Here is a 21,042-nt window from a genome sequence, read left to right on the forward strand (position 1 = left end):
CATGCCCGTCCGTGTCAGTGAGCGGGAGGGACGGGGAGGCAAAGGAGAGACGAAAGTTTGCTGGGTGTGCCGAAGGACGAGGTTTGTGGGCACCAGGCCCTGCCCGGGAGTAGGAGTTTTGGTGCATTTTCGGTGTGTGGAGAAGCTTTGTTGTGTTGGTGGTTTGGGGTCCTTTGGGTTTATTTTCCATGTGCTGCGTTGGGATAACAGGGTCTCCTCGTCTTGTGTCTACTCTTCCTCCTACATGGCTCTGGTACTTGATGATCAGTTAAACAATAGGTTTTGTTTCTAAATTGCTTCTCCATTTCCCTATGCCCTTTAATTTGCAAAAGCAAAGAAAGACTTTCTCTATATTTGCCTGAAGTTCCTTTTTTGTCCCGTACTCCTCAAGTACAACTTATTTCTTCCTCACTGTCTTCCTCATTGTCAGGTGTTGGGGTTTTTTTAGTGGGTTTTAACACCATACGTTTCTGAGGCTTAACGTCTAGGTTGAAGCAAAGCTGAGCATAGTTATAAAGAAGCATTTACAGCATCAGCTCCCTTTTAATTGGTGTGACTGCAGGTCAAAGTGCCCCACATCATGGAATATCTTGATACTGTGTGCTACGGGATGCTGGAGCGTGGTGCAGGAAGCTGGAACATAGAGCAGCCTGGATCTGAGCTGCAGCTGATAAACCCTGATGAACCAGCACAGCCTCAGTATAGTTCGTGTCTGCGGGATAATATTAGTTCTAGCAGCTTGCTGCTGATACGCTTCACTTGTCTTTGCACCGAGTGGCTGCTGGTCTTCAAGGTTTATGAACTTGGCCTCTTTGCCACAGTAAAGCAGCTAAATTGTATCCAGACCTCACTGCTTCTGGAAACAGTGTAGCATCTGTGACCTTTCACACCAGAACTGACTGTCAGCATTTGGGAGGGATGCTTCACCTTTTGATCTTATCTCAAGATCACCAAAGAAGTACTTAGATTTCTGTTAATCTTAGTTCAATTCCAAGAAAATTAATTAATATGCCATCCCCACGCACATTTCACATGAGAAACATGATAGTGACATAGAGTTCTCCTTTACTTCACGCTGTCATGTTTGTTTTAAGGCAGCAATCAATAGACAAATGCCGAAGTATTTAATACTTTTGTATTTGAGGAGTATATCCTGAGGAGAGAACTCAGCTAAGACTGTGTTATTTGTTAAATGTCAGTAATTAAGCTATATATGACTTGACTATTGCATGTAATAATGTTGTAATAGCTGGAGAAAACTTTAAATAGGAAAAATCTGTCCATATTTAAAGCCTATCCAGTACGTGATAGAAGAAAACATATAAATATGTCTTTGGCGTAGCACAAAGGAGCTTCATAATGAGAAGATGAACCAGAAAGATCTTCTTTAAAGTAAATAAACTCCTGAAAAAGAAAAACTCAAGTGTTTAGGTCAGGCAATCTCTCTGCTTTATATTTCTCTGAAAGTAGCAATGTATTTCTAGAACACTGGAAATCAAGCCTCTTTTTAGTGAGGAAATTAATATGTGACATTCATTAAAGCTATAGCTTTACAGCTGAATGGTGTTGGCTATTTTTAAAGTATATGTAATAGAGTAAAAAAGTATGTGCACCCATGCAAAGAAGAACACTTTTTAAGAGGTAAAGTTGTGAAAGGTTATGCATTTTGTGTGTAAAATCTTTGACTGTTTTGGATGACCTTTCTGAAACAGTCATGTGTTTGGTTAAAAACAATGGCCCTCTCTTTGGAGTAGCTGATAGTTGTGTAACAGCCATCATATGGTTCATGTTCATCAATATCTCTATATTCTTCTCCTTGATTTTTTGCAGAACCATTACCATGAAGTCAGCAGTAATTCCTGTTAAGTAATGTAGAAGAAAAGTCTGTAGTGAGACAACTGTGTGATGATTCAGTGAAGTCTTTCTGTACTTACTAAACACTTCAGATGACCAACTGTCGCTTCTTGCTGCAATTAGATAAATTATTCTAAATATTAAAAAAAGGAATTAAATGAATTAATTACCAAAAAAATCAATAATAAATTGTAAATATACCGGTGTAATGATGTTATCAGGGCAGCATTATGCTGTTTAGTTTTATCAACGTGAAAACTAATACAAAATCAGTCCATTTGGCACATTGGCTTATTTTCTAGCTGCAGTTTCATGGTAGTTGTTGATTGACAACTGCTTAAAGCATTCAACAAGATTTTAGCAAGGAGGAATAGAGCAGAAATTTACATTTCTTATATTCTACTGCAAAGTGTTGACAGAAATATGTATAAGGAAGCCTGTTAGAGAAAGATGAAAAGATATCTCCCTAAATATTTTTTAAATATTGCTTAGGAACTCAATTCTACAAATGTACTCAACATTTCTCTGAAATTGAGTTTTCTCCATTAGTGGTATATTCTTAAATTTACTATCAAGAAAAGATGTAATTGTTAACTTTTAGAATCCTTCTTAAAACTGGTAAAAGAAAGTGTTCTGTTGTGGTTTTGTTTTGTTTTTTTTTAATTTGCCCACATGGAAAACTTCTATAAGATCATTAATATATAGGGGGAGCCTAGGTGGATGTTCAAAACTACAAGAAATGTTTTTGATCAAAGGCAGCCTTGCAGATTATCATTCATATGATTTATTGTGTGTCCATAGCAAGGTATTCAGTAAAGACAGTGTTATCTGTCACTTGCAATTTGTGTGTTAGACTATTGCGAGACTGTTCCTTATGTTTCAGGAAGTCTACTTTCTGAATTCCAGTTTCCACTTAAGGTTTCCTCTTGATTTCTGGATATCTTAGTAATTTCTTTGATGTAATATTTTCTTGGAATATCCTGTAAGTAAAAATCTTTGCTTCTTGCCCAGGAGCTTTGCATTAAAGCTTAGCTATAGAAAACTAGGGATTTCTATCTGTTGATCTCGGTTTCATTTTTATTGCTTAGAAACAAGCTGATAAGCAGTAGAGCAAGAAGGGTATGTTTTACAGGAACTCCCTTGCCGCCACTACTGCGTAGTTCTCCATATGAATCTTTCCCCAAGTGTGGAATTTGCATGGCAATTTTTTCAATCTTCCAAGTAAAAGCTTCTGCTAATGCAAATATCATAGAGTATAATGCCAGCTCTTTTTGTCTGAAATCTAGGATTAACTGTATGGTTTATGTCAGACAATACAAAAAGTTGTAATCACCCTTACGTTGTTTCCTGTTTTTGTTGCATAGGCAGCTTAGATTTACTAAGTTTTTCTTAGGGTTCTGGCTCATAGTCTCCAAGTTGAGGTGTGAGAAACTAAGCTGTTACTTCAGGGTTTCTCACAGCCCCTCTTACAGAAGTTACTGCTTCTGTGGCACATAGGGCAGAATAGGCAGGCACTGTGTCAGGTCCTTGAGTTTCAGAGATTATAGGCTGGCATTTTAGCACAAGCTGAAGTCTGAGGTTTAGGTAGTTGAACTATGTACCTGTTACTCAACTTTTGCAGCAAGGTGCTTCACTACAGGGGTGAAACAGACATCTCAGAAAGATAACTGGTTCCGTTGCTTCCACGAAAACTACAAAGTATTAGGTATTGGTGACTAAGCAAATTCAATACCAGATCTCCAGCTTCAGAATTTCAGACATTTTATTAGCTAGGTTCAGCTTGGTAACATAAATAGTGATGGCATCAGGAATGGTCGGAGGATCAGCCTTCATTTTAATGCCAGTTAATTTATTTAGTTTTATTACTACAGAGAATGCTATGTTGTGGTGCTCTGGCAGCCCTCATGCCACAGCTTATCTTCCTGCAGTTCATGTGCATGTATTGTCAGTCTTAAGTTTTTGAGAATTAGATCCATTAAATGTTTTAAGCTACTTTTAAAATTGTATTTTTAATTTTGTGGCATTTTTTGTTCCAAGCCTTTGTGTGGTTTGCTTATTTATAGTGTTGGTAGTTTTCCCACATAATAAGTGTCAGGGATTTAAAGGAAGATAAAGGTATTGTCAAATTTATATGAAAAATTAAATTTCCTGGTAGTTGTTTCAGGAACACTGTCAGATATTAAGACTAGAAGTAGAATAGCAGTAAATGGCAGCAATGTGCCTGATACACCTGAAGAAATGATTTAACTTCATCCTTTCCCTGTTTTCGAGGCAATCTGAAATGTGTACGTTGGGTATACTGATAGTATTGGCCCATCAACACTTCATTTCTGAGCAGGGATGAAAGGATTTTTACTTTTTTAATTTTTTTGTGTACATGTGATTAGTTGCATGAATAGGTGTAACTAAAAGCATGATTCAAATGAGTGTCTTCAGTTATGTCCTACCAGCTCTTCCTCCATCTCTTACATGTACAGGTATTCAGGAATATGTCTGTCAAATATGATTGCAAATACTAAACCATCTTTCAGTTACTGTTTTTGTCTATTTCTTTAATGCGTACATAAGGATAAAGAGTTGGACTTAACAAGGTAAGCTGCATCTTCTGACCTTTGGGAAGTTGTGTCTTAACTGTTGAACATGGAGTAGGGTAAAGAGAATTCAGAACAGTATTGTATACCAGCTCTGTGTCTGCTAAGATAATATGCAAGTGTAAAAAGTTATTTTTAGTATTCTGATCGCCCTTCTTAAGTAGGTATTCAAAGTATTTAATTTGATTAAATAAGGTTAATAATTTTTTTATAAGTAGAAAGAAGTCCAAGCTGTTCCTTCGTGACATACATTCAGATGCTGATTCATCACAGCACATAAATGTGTGCTTGTATGTCACCCTTTTTTATTAAACTAGGTATGGATTCTTCATTTGTACAGATGTGAAATCATTCTAAGCAGTAACCAAATTTTGTTCATTCACTTAGCACTACCTGAAAGAGAAATTTCTCAAGAGAGTGGGAGAAACATCAAACTCATTAGTTGGGGAAGGTCTAACTTGTATATTTGGTTCATAATACTTAATTAAAAATATCTGTGGACTAGATAACAAAAAGGCAAATTTGCTTGTGTCATGTGAACAAATAGGAAAGTAAGCTTTTTATAGCCTTCTTACGTAAGGTGAAGCAACACTTCACTTAATAGACCAGTTCAGAATACGAAGTATATTTGATTTTAGTCACCTGGAGTAATCTGAAATACATTATTCTTACAGCATGGGTGGAGAAGATGAGCTGAGCATATCTAACAAGTCACTTCTGAAAGGGGCTGTTCTTCTGCCAGCTATGTGGGCCTGCCTCTTCCCTTGTATCAGCCCCACTGCTTTTCTGACATCTTGCAGAGCTGGTTTGGCACATTAGTCTAGCATAGGACTAAATCATCAGAATAGAAGGAACGCTAGCTCCCTCCCCACTTCATGAGTTGTGTCAGCTAGCTCAGCTCCTTACGGGAACTTCCTGCTTCTCCAGTGTAATTCCAGAACCTGTAAGTGAAATGATCACTTTCAGCAAGTTAGCTGTCTGATGAGACAAGCTGGGTTAATCTGCCTATGCCTTCACCCTGCAAGGAGCAGTAATCGGAGGGGCATTGTAATGTTTGCTGTGGATACTTGTACTCATATGTTCAATGGATCCCATCTAGTGAGAGGAAAAGGTAGTAATATCTATAGGAACATACAGTGCCGCACAAATAGATATATTCATCTGCAGATTGCTAGAAGGTCCATTCATTCTTCTGCTTTGGTATAGTTGTGATAATTTTCAGTTGTAATTGTATAGTAAAAAGAAAGTCTGTTTGAAAGTGGAGCAGTGTTGCTGGAGTGCCAGGATATACCTTCACAGGTTTTGTAGGTTTTGTTTGGTTTGGAAATATGTTTCCAGATTGCTAATATAATTTCTTAAACTGAAATAATTAATATGCAAGCAGCTATTAAGCAAGGTAAAATAATTGTTTCTGACTAAAAAATTATTTTGTTTGCAATTAAGGACTTCAGTAATAAAGAAAAAAATGTCTTTTAGATTGTACAAAACTGGGTTTGTAACATCCTTTTTTTTTTTCCCCTCTCCTCCTATTAAGGTCCTCGATGCCTCAACACTCAGCTTTGGTACTCGAGTCAGATGGTTTGCCATATGTTTTGTTGCTGGCATTGTGTGTTCTATTCTTGTAAGTAAAGTTTGTTTGTTTGTTTTTCCCCCCCTGTACTTAATTATTGGTCTGCAGTAGAACCCCATTCATATTCATACTTTATATGTGATTCTGTGTTTGCTTTGTCTTGTATCCTAAATTTTGTGTCCATAAATTTAACTGGACATTAAATCTATAATTAGCATTAGGGGATTTTGTTCTGTAAATTATGATTTTTGACCATCTTTCTTCCATTCACCGCAGAGAACATTTTTATTGTAGCATAATAAAATTTCTTACTTAAAGGTTTGAACACTGACAAAATACGCTATATTTTCAATCTAGATTTGTGACTGGTGTACTAGCAAAGAGCTTTTGATGTTGATCATTGTGTACCCATCTTACGTTTGTTCTCTCCAATAAAAGGGGAAAAGGAAGGGGAAGCTTGAAAGGTTTTTAAAGGCTGAAGAAACCACAAGTGTAACCTGTCGCACTCACAAATCAATAGGTGATGACTGTGGTAGCATGTTCACACTTGAAAACCCTGCTGCACTCCTACTGATCTTACAGTCAGCGAATCATTTGTTCATTCTTGAACTTGAGGTGTTGGCAGGAGGCCCAAGCCTGCAGTTAAAAGTTGAGATCTATTAATTGCTTGAGTCTATCAAAACATGACATAGGTAACTTGCAGTACAAAGCAGTTCTTCACCTGCATGGAAAGTCCCAGAAGCAGGTGAAATAACATTGGGGAAGTATCCAGATGGCTGGTTTTGGTTTTTCTTTCTTTTTCTTTCTTTTTTTTTTCTTTATCTTCAGTGTGAAGTAGAATGTTTGTTCTTCACAGAGCGTGGCTTTTGATGTAAACTAGTCAGCAGCCTTTGGCTAATTGTGGATGACATTTGCATTTTTGTGGAGACTGTCAGGCAGATTGTCTTGACTCGTAATGCATTCTGGTAGTAGGATGGAGAAACTTGTCCTGTGTGCTTTAGTTTCTGGTTTTGCCATTGTATAAATGACTTCTGCTGCTCTTCCATTTACCACAAAAAGTTTGTAAACCAAGGAGATGTATGTAATGACAGGAAGAAGCAGCTGTGGAAGAGCAACTTATTGGTTGTTTGAGGCACTCACCTAGAGCCACTCATGGGATTCTCCTGCAAGTGGGAGCTTCTGCTTCTTTATCAAAACTTGCAGTTTGTTAGACTCCCTGAGACCCAGAGGTAAACCAGAACAATTGCTGGTCTTACCTGTGAGAGGGCTTATTGAAGTGGAAATCAACTCAATAAAGGAACTGGAGAATGGTATTCTTCATATTGATGTCTATGCTGAGTACAGTGACACAAACTCTGGCCAGCTTGTGTTAGAGAGGGGGCAAGTTCTAGGGAGGGACCTCAAGACTGGGCTAGAATATCTGGGGGTTTTAGGGTTGCTTAAGCCTTATTTGGTTGACTCCCTCTTCCCGTCCATTTATTTTTTTTTTGCAAGTAATATTTAACCAGTATAATCACAAGTTGTGCTTTAACATCTATTTTTAACACCTATTGCTGGACAGGTTAACATCACTGTTTTTGCTGCCATTTTGTAGTGTTTAATCTTTGTACCAATTCTATATCACATATTGTGAAACTACATAACAACAGATAAAAGGCTTTAGGATCTTGGTTTCCTAAAGTTTCCTTGAGTTATCTTGAGCTTGGTAAGAGTCAAAACTCTGAATAGTGTGTTTATCGACCTCATGTCTTGGAGAGTTTGGAGGCAGCTCCCTAGTTGAACGTTGGCACATGAAGCTGAGAGCTGGCACCTCCATCTTCTTCTGCTTCACATTATGGACCTTTTGGTATATTTATTATGTTCTTGGCTGACCAAAATTGCAGATGATGTTTTTTCTTTAATCTAGCCTTTGCAAAGTGTCCATAGGCTTTCCTTGTAGGATACAATTACACTCTTCTTGCAGCTCTCCATAGTTGCTTGTACAGTGCTCTGTGCAAACTGATACCACAGATTCCCACTGAAATGGAAAATGGGTAGAATATAGTTGCTTTTTTGCCTTTTTTTTTTTTTTTTTTTTCCGGACACAGTGTCCACATCACAGCTTTAAAAAAAAAATGCATGAGTTAAAAAAACAAACTAAAAAAACATGTTTTGCTTCTAGTTTAGGCTCTATTTCTCCCTGATCATGGTGGGACTGTGATCAGCAGAAGGCTTTGGATTTTTTTTGTGTATAGTGGGGCATTGTAACAAAACTGAAATTTGTGTTTCATAGAAATAAGAGATGTCTGGAAGTAAGAGTTCTAAAATATTTCTGTTCAGCCTCTGTGTGTATCTAAACTGCAAGTCCAGATGGTTATTGGAGGAGAAAGAGACGGTGGACATTAGTGTGGCTTTATGACATTTTTGTCCTTTGTGTGCAGAGGTGTATGATGTATAGTGGGGCATTGTAACAAAACTGAAAGTGTCGTAAATGGAATATAAACAGTACAAATAAATGTTACAAACACTATAAATAAACATTGCCTAGTAGTAAAAATATTGTTAAATATAGTAATCCAATACATTATTTTGCCAGTAGGTGGCAATAGAAGTATGCTGCGTAGTGACTACTACAACTCTGAGAACAGTATACTCTTTTGGTATATGATAGAATGACGCTTTTCATAGTCTGAAAATATATTTATAGACTATAAAATCTGAATAAATTGAATTAACTAATTACAAACATACAAATACCCCATCTTTTATAGGGAACAGCATTGCTATGGCTCCCAAAGGGGATAAAACTTTTTGCAGTGTTTTACACCCTGGGAAATATTGCTGCGTTAGCCAGGTATGATTTCTTAATTATTGTTATTAGAAAAGTACCCTCCTTCTCATCTACATTTCTGTTTGATTTTACTCTAAAATGGTATCTGTTTATGTGGTGTATAAACATAACTATTTCATATTGAAATGCTAGTAACATAAAATCTTGTTTATCTTACAGTTTTAAGATTATCATAATTAGTGACTATCAGTTATTCATTTGTTATTGCCCTATTGTGATATCTCGCGTGACTGTTTTGTAGACACATGACGACTGCTATCTGAAGTATGAATAACAAATTGCTGGCTGAATGTCTGTACTTGTTACGGCTAAGTCCTTCTGCCAGCTACAGGGGTACCTCAGTTTCAGGGGCAAACTGGTAGTCTGACCACTGTGTGGATGCTCTGTTACTGGAAAGAGCTTTTTGCTTTTAACAGAGTGATCATCCTGTTTCTAGGAAAACTCTTTGAAAAAGAGGAGGTTCAGGAAATCCTCATTTTGACTGTAAGGCCAGACCGAGTCTAAAAATCGTTCACAGTGTATTTTTAAACTCCATGCTTGGTTCTTTGCAGTGTTCCCCATAGCAGTTAGTCTTAAAAGATTTGCAGAAGGGACCTCCTACGATCTAAAACTCTTCTTTCTCTGTTTGACAGATGTGTAATGTCAATGAAGTATTTTCAGTTTCTGTTTGTGCTCCTCTTACTATCTTAGCATAGTTGAAGCATAGTCATGGGACTCAAAACCCATGGAGTCTGGTCTTGACTTTCATGGACTGTGACTTTAGTCAAGTCGCTTAAATCTCAAGTCAAAACATTTTTAATCTGTTAAAACTCAGGCAATGTGATATTAACATTTGAGAAATGTGATGGCGTACTGCTTTTCCTCCGGAAATTTGTTAGGGGACAAAAATGCTTATACTGGAATTGAGTCTCATTTGTGTAAGTGTTCCATCTCATACTAAAACAAGACAAAAAGTTAATAATGGAGGTAGGAAAAACTGAGTATTTCCCTTTCTCTCCCTTGCCTTACTCTTTATTCTTTGTTGGTTTTTTTTGGTTAGTGTTTTTTTTTTTTTTAAACATAGTATTTTGAGTGTGTTTTCCCTGCTTCAGATTAAATTAGCGTTTTAGAAACTTGGTACTAATCAAGTCTAATTGTCAGTGAACTGAGAGGAAAGCTTTTACAGACTGGTATTTGTTTTAGGAGAATGCTGAAAAACTGTAGTCTGGACTCCAGCTAAAATTAGAAGTAAAAAGAGGTCCCCTTCCTCTTCAATAGTCCTTTTAGATAAAAACAACAGGCAACTGTGTTCTAAGAACAATAGGAAATGACAATAAAGTCCCAAATTGACAAGGAGATTTAAACTTTTTCAGGTTTGTTTGCAAGTCTGTATTCAAAATAAATGCAGTTACCACTATTACTAAATAGTCCTGTCTAGCCTGGTTTTACTATGATTTTTCAAGCCACAAGCATGAAAACAGTGGTAGTTACTTTATTTTTCTCTAGAATGATCAGTATATCTCCTACAGAATGTGTTGTATCTAAGAAATACACTGTGTAAGTGGCAGACCTCTAGAATTTTGCAATCTTTCTGCTCCCTATGGAGTCTCTCATATTTTCATCATCCCTATCCTTCCACTAGTTAACTAATTTTTTATTCTAGTTCTTCAAGTCTCTTTTTGTCTGGATTTAATTTTATGGCCCAGCAGCAAGATTAAAAAATACTCAGAAATAGTTAGTTTGGATTGCAGTGAATTTAAAACACTTTTTTCTGTTGGCTTACAAGAACTTTTTTTTTCCATTTAATACGGACTTTTGAGGTCTGTCTGTGCAACTTGGGGAAAAAAAAGGTGAAGCGAAGGGGATGTAGGCACAAAGTTGTTGGCAGGGGAATATCTGGGTGTGGAAGATCATGGATTCAGTTTACTGCTTGGGATGTGGATTCCCCTATTTCTTCTTCTTAGAAGATGCATGCTTAACCAGGCTTATGACTGGTTTCAGGAGGGAGCTCTACGAAACTCTTCCCTGCTACTGATTATTTCATTTCATATAAATAAATATTAACTAGAAAAGGAGTTAACTAGGTTTCCTGCTCTGTAGTAAAGCATTCAGACAACTCCAAGGTCACAGACATTCTCACTGAATTTTTGTATTTTTGACAAAGCAGAATGGCTTCAATGACAGGGAAGGAAGAGACTCATCTCGGAATATTTGAAGCCAGATAATTACTCCTACAGTTGTGAATTCTTAGTTCACATGGCATTTCTTTGCATGAACAGGTACAGCATAGCATTTCATTCTCCCAAGTTAACTACAGAGTAGAAGAAAGAAAGAGGATTTAATACAAACTAGTGAACTTTTTCCTTCTTTTTCTGCTTGCTGAGTTTAGGCAAACAGTTAGAGCTTCCCTGTAATCTTGATTGTAGCTACTTGCATGCTGCCTGGGTAAGAAGTTTATTGTTAAACAGAAATTTTCTACACAGGTTTGATCTTTGTATTCTTTTGACGAGTCAGTTCTTAGAACAGTCTCAACACAAAATTTACTAGACTTCAGCTTGACCACCCTCTGCTATAAGTGGTAATGTTTTGGAAAAAATTTCAGGACCCAGCATGACTCAACACATAGGCTGTTTCCAGGACTAAATTCATGGAATATTTCACCTTTCATTCTAGCGGATCTCTGTTGCTAAACAGCAAAATGCCTTTTTGAAAGCCTTTATAGTCATCTAACTGTTGGAAAACTGGTTAATTACCTATTGTCTTTTAAAAAAAAATATTTTAAAGTGATTTACCATTTGTTTTGTTTTTTTCCCTCCTATTAGTACATGTTTCCTGATGGGGCCACTGAAGCAATTGAAAGCAATGTTTGAGCCAAAAAGATTAATAGCTACAGTTGTGATGTTGGTAAATATACTATATTTACTTCCTTTTGCTAAAAAGTTTTCATTTAGCCTCAGAGCTAAACTTGAGGCTTTACTAAAGGGATATTATTTCTCAGTCCACCTTCTCTTTGTACTGAGTAATAATAGTCAAGCTGATTAGCTCTGTATATCATAAGGATTATCTAACTCCTTTCTGTGAGCCTGTGTTTTTGTTGCTTATGATTGGGGTTTTTTTAATTAATCATTTGGAGTAAAATGTTCCTTACAAAATATTTGTTACTAAATGCTAATACTAGGTTGATTATTTTTAATCTATTTGCTAAAACAATTTCTTCAAGAACAAAGCTAAAGAGAGACTTCTCAGCTACTTTGAAAAGTCAGTGGTCACCAAGTCTAGCTTGACAGTTGTTTGTTGGCTGCAGCTCTGTTTGCGTAGCTTAGTGGTTCAGCACTTTCAAAGCAATGGAGAAAATTAATTTCTGTCCCCAAAGTCCAGGACGCCACATGTTCAGCTTCATGCTTCTCCATTGTGAGGTCCCTGGCTCCCTTATTTCCATGACCAGCATTTGTCCTTCCAGGAGGATGGAAAAACCAGACCCATCCCCAATCTCAGAATTCCTATCCCAAAACTCTGTATTATGTGGTTGTTTTAAACAGGTTTCTGACCTTGCTGCTTCTCCGTTTTGTACTTATTTTCTCTCTTGTTCCTCTCGATTTGTTTCTACTTTTATTTTTGAAATGTAGTTGGCTGTCCTGTTCTCCCTATCATATAACTTTCTTTTCTAGTTGATTACAGCTGGTATGGATAAGAAACCCTTCATGAATTCTTTCTGGATGGCTGTCATATGGGTTGTATATTCTTTCTCTCACACACCCACATGAAAAAAAAAAAAAAGAAAAAAGAGTAGTCTCATTTAAGAAGCTCATGTTTGCTCGCATCTTTAGGAGAAGTGACTTGATCCTTGCTTGGACTCTGAGCTTTGTTAAAGAGGTGATTTTTTTTGCCATGTTTTCCAAATTATACCACATTACAAGTCCTAGGGAACGTGTGTTTCATACATCTGCAGTAAAAATGTCCAAGAATATCTCTAATTCTCTAGAGTCTGTGTTTGCTGAGCATGAATTCTCCAACTCTTTACAGCTGTGGGCTGTTTCTGGTCAAGCTGAGGGCCTAAGCCAGTTACTATAACAGCCAGCACAGAAATTATTTGCTCTGATGATCCTGTCATCCACCGTGTTCAGACATGGTGACAAAGAAAATAACTTGCTTTGAAGGCTGTAGAAACAAGACACGTCAGGGAAATGGAAAGAGAGCAGAGAGTAAAAAAAACATTGCAGACCTACCTACCCATGCAGAGAAGCTACCAGTAAGGTTAGGAAAAGACAGAATGAAAGGTTTCATCTAATAGGGATCAAGGACACTGGACGAGAGCTAAGACTGTTAGGATGGAAAATTTCAGTAATAGAGAGAAGAACTGGAAAACTTCTAAAGTTTAGAGAATTTTTGATGTATTTGACTGTTTTCATCCCCATCCTAATGCAAAGCTAGAATTGTAGACAACTCAGGAGTCACAAATATGGAAAATTTCAAGAGTGTTATTTTTATTTCTTTCAGTAAAACACCAAAAAAACTTTTTTCAGTGAAAATTAACGTAGAGTTTCGTTCTATTTTCTACTATATGTAATGACAAATGGAGAGAGACAGGTGAGTTTCAGTGGAAAAGTTTGAAGTGATGGTTAAGCCTGCACAAATGGTGTGATTAATTTGGCATAGTAAACCATATCATTGTAAAGTTCCATCAAAGGTCTATAAGTAGCTTGAATAAAGCTTCATGTGAGCTTTTCCACTGTGTATGAGGCAGCTGGTCCCTAGTGGGCTCTTCATTACTGTCAGAAGATGAAAAAACACTGGCAGAAGAAGCAGAAGCTGTGTTTGCCAAATACTGTAATTGTGAATGGGTCTTTTTAATAATGGGTTGTTCATAGCAATGCACATACCTTTCTTGTCAGATGTTGATGCTATGAATGCTAGATCCAAAATGATGGTATGCACTGAAATAATAGAGTAGCGGCTCCTAGATTTGATTGCTTTCAATGAAGCTTTATCATCTAAGCCCACCTCTTAATAGATCTAATACATAAGGCTGTGCAGACCTGATTATTATATTCCTCGTTTCTGTGGTCAGTTCCTGCCTCCTCTTTCTTCTAAGACTTGTCCCAGCCCTTCTGGCCGTGGAGCACATCACACTGTGCTTTGGAAAACACCACTTTATGTGGAGTTCAGCATACAGTCACTGTTTGACAGCCTTTGGCTCCGCTTCTTTCACAAGTCAGACCTGAAAATGCTGATTACCCATGGAAAACATGAAAACAGTTACTGTATTTGCTTTGTTGTGTATTTGAGTGTTCATTATTTTCTTTTTTTTTTTTTGCCTCTCCTTTCATCTCTCCCCAGCTTTTCCTAGTATTGACTCTGTGTGCTGTGTTCTGGGTAAGTGAGAATACTTTGTTCCTCTAAAGAGCAATCTAGCTTGGTTAGTTGATTAATTGTATTACAGCTTTAACATACAGCTCAGTTGTAGAGGAAAGATGAGCTTTTGTGTGTGGTATTTGTGTTTTCAATTGCAATTGAGTTTAGGTGGAGTGATGAGTCTCCTGGCTACAAAGCCAATGCACCCTTCCACCTGCATGTGATGTAGATGAGAATACAAAATCTAGAGCATCAGGTTCAGTCTGCAGACCTCTGGAATAAGAACTAAGAAAGGCAAGCTAAAATATACTCTCATCTTAGTGATGTGTACTTATGTCAGAGTATATCAGAGAATATGTAGTCCTCTTTAGAAACCATGGGTACCGAATATTAATCTGATTAAGACAAAAGAAGAGAGGCAGAACAAGTACCTTCAGGCATCTTGATTGAAAAAGTGGCTATAGTTATGTTTCGTAGAAGTAAATATGTAGCTGAAGTGAACCTCTGTATTTGCAGAAGTACAGTATCATGAATGAAAGTGTTAGCATTGATGCTGTTAAGTGTTTTCGAAGCTAGAGAAAGTTTTCATAGCATGATGTAATGGAGTGACATAAAGTGAACGGAAAGTTGTTAGAGTGGAAAGGAGTATCAAATTAAGTGAAGACGAAGCTTAGGCATTGTCAGTTAACTAAATTTTTGACTGAACAGACTGTTCCAATTGTTTACAGTATAGACTGGTACAAAATGAACTAACTTGCACTATTTGCTTTATTTTTCCTTAGTGGAACAAAAAAGGTTTGGCGATGTTATTCTGCATATTGCAGTTCTTGGCAATGACCTGGTAAGATTCTTAAAATTCATTTTAATTTCTTCTCCCTGCCCCTACAACCACATGATTATAAGCCTATATATATATGCTTCGCATAACGTAAGTGGGCCCAAATGCTAGCATAAATCTGTTTTTCTAAGCTAGGTTGTGTAACTTCAGCAAAATCTATATGCAATCGTCTTGCAAAAGTGGTAATTTTAAGTATATTCTGCGATGTGTGAACTTATTTGAAGCATTATGAAAGGAATATATATGCAAAAAAATTCTCGTGCCTTTTCTCGGTTGTGAAAGTAACCATATTTCCATATGCCCTGCTTCTGACTCTCTCCCTCTTTTTTAGAGTTCTAACTAAATTTTCATTTTTGAAGTGGAAGAAACTAAATAACGTTTTCATAGGGTGTGTCCTGCCCCAAGAATATTCAGCTGCACGGCGTAAAGAGTGGGTGGGTGTGAGAGGGTAAATGTAGTGCAGCGGGTACTGTGATGACCATCCAGATGCACTCAAGGACTGGGCTTGGGGATGAGCGGGCTCAGTTAGGTGAATGCTTGCAAACCTGGCAGAAGTTTTGGAAGTTACTGCGTTCTCCATGGAGATACAACTGAACAGACTCGATCTCCTTGTCCCAGGTGAATTACTTGGTACTAACTCTTAGGCCATCCAAGGTGACCAGGGTTCTTGTTTGAACTTGCCCTGAATACGCAGAGTCTATACTGAACTTGGATCTGAGGACAAATAACCATTTGTTCAGGATGAGGACTGCTGGGCATCGTGCTGGGCCCAGGTAGATGCTTGATACTAGATAAAGGGAAGACCTCTAACTCAAACTGTGTTCTACATGTTTACAGCGGCCAGTTTCACACTTGTTAAGTGTTCTAAAGCTTGATCAGGCTGGGCATGAGAACAAAACGGAGCCTGGAGGCTTGCGAGAAGCAAGTTTCAGAGGATAATAGAATTATCAGCTGTTTGAGTGTCACAATTGTGGCATATTATTCATGCTGCAGCATATATCTGTATTTAGAGTTAAATAAAGAGTATGATCAGGCCTATATTTGCATAGTAATGTATATTGTCTCTTAAGCTGGAAAAAGTTGTCTGTCATCTTGCAGAGTACATTTTTCCTAGAAAGCTCCATTTCTTTTGAATCTGGTGATAGTAAATCTGCTTTTCTTAAGTTTATGTGCAATAGAAGCAATGAGCTATTTTAAAAAAAAAAAGTAAACCAGGAAATCCTTGGCAGATTGTTTAGTTCTTGTCCAAATGTGTCATCTTTTCTCAGGTAAGCGTTAAATTAGGTGGATAATCTTGTTTAAAGTTTTGTTACAACAGGTTGCTTTTATGAATGCTGGACTTAAGTGAAATAATTGGGTTCTAGGAGGGATATGAATGCTCTGTCAAATACACTTTTTTCCTCTCTTTTTCAGGTATAGTCTGTCATATATTCCTTTTGCAAGGTGAGTCTGCATAATAATTTCCATCTTAACAAAAGTCAGTTATCTTTATGCTAGGGTGGAGTCCTAAAATTTAGTATGTGAAAAAACATAACCTCATCCCTTTCCTTTTCATTTTTAGAAATTGACATAGCTAAACTCAAAATAATGCTTAACATAAGCTTTAAATACAAGTAAAGTGCACAGTAATTCTTTGTTAAATTTCATTCTAGTTTTCGTCACTGAAAATAGAGGTTTTGTTTAAATTCTCCAGTGATTTAAAAATACATTGATGCAATAGTGACTTTTTCAGTACTAAAATTAAAGATAACTTACGGATCTGAGGTCTTAGTTAAAAGCAAACAAACAAGCATAGTTTCAGCTGCTAAGTCTACTTGTGAATTCCTCCATCATTTTTAGGAGAAGCAAAGGCAACCCTTCATGTTAATTTTCATTTTGGCAAGCTTCTCTCTTTCTTTTTGCTCTTGTGTCTACGAAAAGGGAATGAAAGCTAGCCAAACACATAGTGAAACCATATGCATGTAAACAAATGGAAGAATCTGTTTTTTCTATAATGTTGCATGTAAAGTGCAGTTTGGTCTTTCAACAGTGTGTTTGTGGGGGAAAAAAAAAAGTGCTTCCATATCTGTATATTACTTAATGAGGTTTTCTGTAGTAGCAGTGGGAGGAAAAAAGAATACAAAGTATTGTCTATCCATTTCATCTGGTGTCTTCCTGTAGCATTTCTGTAACTTTGCCGAAAAATCTCTACTACGGACTTTTTTTTTTGCTTCAGATTGGGAGGATTAAGCTATATATTTTTTTTTTTTAGGATAGTTGTTGATAATTACAGTGGATTAAATACTTTAACTGAACTCAGGCCTCAAATTGTCATCTTGCTGTTTCTGACATCCCAAGCTACCTCAGTCAAAAGTAGTATTCTGAATTCTTACAGTTCCTGTGGCCATGTGACAGTCTCACTGTAGGGTCATTCTTTTTTTTTTTCTTTTTGTTTTTTTTAAATGTTCTGCTCTGCACAGAGAACAAGTTGAGCTACCGGTTGCTGGTCTTTTCTTTCCTATCCACAGTACTTTAAGTTCTGGGCAGAAAAACATTAGGTTATATGCATCACTTAATTTCTTTTGTTTTATTTGGCTATTAGATTTTTATGAGCCAAAGAACTGAATTTTACACAGGCTGCTTTTAGTAGTACAGTGATTTCTTTAGGGATTATCGAGTTATTTGCTTATGTGGAATACGATTACAAATAGGCTGCATTTTTTTACAGAACTAGTGATCTAAACCATGTTAAGTGCCAGAGAACAACAGTATTATGTCATTTGTTTAAGTATGCATTTATCTTGATTTCAACAAAATTATCATTACTTGATTTAACTCTGTTAATGAATGGTTTACTCTTAACAATTTACTTGTTTGTCAGGTTTTTTTTTCAACTAATCATGGGTCTCCTGCTGGTATGGAGGGGAAAAAAAAACATACACAAAAAACCCCAAACAAACGCAACAACAACAAAGATACATACAGTGACTTTAAGGAGTCATGATACTATTTTTCTTCATTTTTCAAATTGGCTAACAACAGAATACAAATTCCAGTCCTTAGTAAGTTGTTACATTTTTGAGAAAATGAAAAATAAAGGACACTGAAGAGAGCGATCAAAGTAGAATAGTCAGAAAACAGTTTATTTGTTGTCAGTTAAAGAAATAGACCCCTTCAGCTCTTCCAAATGTTAAGGCTGAGCCAGCTCTCCATCCTGCACTGTCAGTACACGCGCTTCAAACGCTTCAGCGTGTTCCTTTTCCCCCCCCCCCCCGCAACATGATGGTCTGACTCCAGTGTGGCTTGGACTTGAAGCACCTGTGCTTTGCTGATTGTCTGGATTTGGCATGCTCCTCAGCCCTGCCCTCGCTGGCCAGCCTCTGCAAAATCAGGCTTTGACCTTTGCTAAGCCACCGAGTGTGCTGCGGGACAATTTTTAACGCTGTGTCTGCATTTTTTTGCGTGTGCTTGAATGTAGAGTGTGGAAGAATGAGACAAAGTGGGCAGACCTGAGCTTCAGAGTGGGCTCGAGCCTTTGGTTTAGCTGGAGCTGTAGGTGTTCTCAACATAACGGTGGCTGTTAGGATCCTGCCTTTGATAAACTATTGATTTTTGTCTTGAGTTCATGTAATATTTTTAATTTTAAATATGTAATGGTTGATAAGTGTATAAAGAAAATAACAAATAACTGACTGTTTTTTTTCTTTTTAAAGGGATGCTGTGATTAAATGCTTCTCATCCTGTCTAGGGTAAATTACAAACAAGAACCACTGTATGCTTTAAAAGTCAACTTTTATTCCTCTCTGAATTTTGCTCAGAAAACTGTACTTTTCCACTCGTGAAATACCCAGTAACAATTTACTATTTTCCTTGCCTTTTGCATTTGGGGGATTAAATAATTTTTACTAGAAACAGTTTTAAAAATAAATTGGGTGAAATGTTTGTGTTTACCCTGGAACTTTTAAGCTTTTTTTTTTTAACAAAAAAGTACATTTTAAATACTTTGCGCAGAGTAGTCTTAAAACTACCTTGCATCCAGTAACAGTCTATTCCCCAGTGGAGGCAAGCCACCAAGAGCTGGGTAGCATGCATATATATTTCACTTACAGTTCTGTCTAAAATTTGCAATGTGCCCTTTATGTTTGTATATTATTCATTGTATGCTTTTCCAAAGACAGAGTTTTATAAGCGTTGTAAAGATTTGGTAAGTTATAATTAACTGCTCCTTTGAAATGTCTATACATGTGCCTTATGGAAAAAGCATAATGAGAATATGTGAAAGGTCTGTTTAAAGCTTGTTGGATTTTATTAAAAAGCTATGTTTTAAATGTTTTTTTTTTTACTTTCATACTTAAATACTTTTTACTAAAAGAGCTTATGGCTAATGTATAAATGAGATTTGTGAAATAAATTAGTTTTAAAGGTGCCTAAACTATTTTTTTTATTAGGAATCAGCTATAGAGGGATGAAAATTTCAGCATTACACTTGAATAAATATGAAAATATAAAAAGTGGGATATGTATATGACTATATCCAAATTTGGTTATTAGATTTGCAGAAGTGACTTGAAAGCTTCTTTGTGTTAGTATTTAGACAAACTGTTCATTCTGACTGAAACTGGTAAAGGATTGAAGTGAAATACTCTAATACTTTGCCTAGCTTCAATACGATGTTCTCATTTCTAGTTTTTTGCAACTAAGAGCTATTCAGTTATTCAGGAGCAAAGTTAAATCCTTAATGTTTGGTGGCTGATACTGTATTACAGGAGGTTCTTTTTAGCACAGAATGGATGTGCTTGATTACCTGTGTTCTAAACCCCAGTTGTTTTTGATTCCCCCCCCCGCTAATCCACAAGTAGGAGGAGGAATGGATTTGAAAAGGTGTGAGCTGCAGTGTCAGGAAGGGGAAAAAACCCGGTCTTTTAGTTTTCAGGGTTTGGGCTAAAGAGATAAATTGCAGTACATTCCTGTTAAATGTCAGTGTATGTTGCACAAAATAGCAGCATCTTTTGGGGAAGCTGTATAAAGGATGACTGCATGATTTTTTCAGCTAAACTGCCAACCAAGCTATACCTTTTAACTGATCAGAAACAACAAATTGCCAGTGTCATCCTTCCTGCTGGTGATAGGGGAGCAGGTAGTCCCAACTCTGCAACGGGCTCGTGGGCTCCTTGGTAGTGCGTGGTGCGGTGACAGCTCTGCCCTCGCAGCCCTGGGGTGCTGGTGGACCCTGCACTGGATTTTTAGTTCCTTTTAGTTTTCAGTTCGCACCGAAGATGGACTAGTAAGTGCGTAGGAAGTGATGGATGTCATCCTGGAAATGATCCCCAGTTGCTGCCACTGACCGGCACTGGGGCGATCCCATCCCACCAGTCGGTGCTTCGGGGCCGAGCAGTCATTTGCTCCCGAGTTGGTTTTGCCCATCAACCACCAGTTCTGGTACAGTCACCTTCACCATAATCTTTAATTATGATGGTATTACTTACTCGGATTTTTTTTATATATTTACGTGCTATGGTAAATAACAAAATTATTTAACATTTGGTATTGGATCAGCAGAACGGAATGGGTTCAAGAACTGAGGGTACCACCTCTGTTACTGTTAAGGGTACTTTAAAAGGTAGGAAATTACTGCCCTCAAAAAGAAAAAAAAAAATCCAAAGAAATACAACCACACAAAAAACCTCAGAGCTGTTGAGCAATGTGCTTTCCCTCAATCACAGAAGGAATTGAGGCTAGGAGGAAGGATCTCTGGACTAGGCTCTTCATCACCAAGCCAGGCTCCTCTTGTCCTTAAAGTTGCTTGTGCATGTTGGGATTTGATGGAGGTGCAGGGCTGCTCTAGGTCTTAGCGTGGCTGCCGGCACTCGTGTCCAGTCTGCCTGCCCGTATTCAGGGTGATTCAAGTAGCCAAGGAGCTCAAAATATTAACGTTTCGGGGATGGCGTGAGGGTGCTAGTTCAACACGACATTAAAAGCCCGCCCTTTCACACCTGGGCGCCTGAGGACCGAGGGAGGAATTCAGAGCCTGCCAGCCCTCGGGGGCAGG

General features: G+C 37.4%; 1 protein-coding gene across 1 annotated transcript; it reads left to right on the plus strand.

Moving 5' to 3' along the window:
* The first annotated feature begins 610 nt into the window (after positions 1-610).
* On the plus strand, positions 611-19,419 carry LOC104156336 (vesicle transport protein SFT2A-like). The gene is made up of 8 exons (XM_009709563.1): positions 611-820; positions 5,980-6,066; positions 8,766-8,848; positions 11,647-11,728; positions 14,162-14,197; positions 14,959-15,017; positions 16,428-16,457; positions 18,707-19,419. The coding sequence occupies exons 1-8, from the start codon at positions 611-613 to the stop codon at positions 18,744-18,746; spliced, it is 627 nt and encodes a 208-aa protein (XP_009707865.1). The 3' UTR covers positions 18,747-19,419.
* Positions 19,420-21,042: the final 1,623 nt, after the last annotated feature.

The sequence above is a fragment of the Cariama cristata genome, unplaced genomic scaffold (genome assembly GCF_000690535.1).
Source record: "Cariama cristata isolate BGI_N322 unplaced genomic scaffold, ASM69053v1 scaffold20610, whole genome shotgun sequence".
Lineage (NCBI taxonomy): Eukaryota > Metazoa > Chordata > Aves > Cariamiformes > Cariamidae > Cariama > Cariama cristata.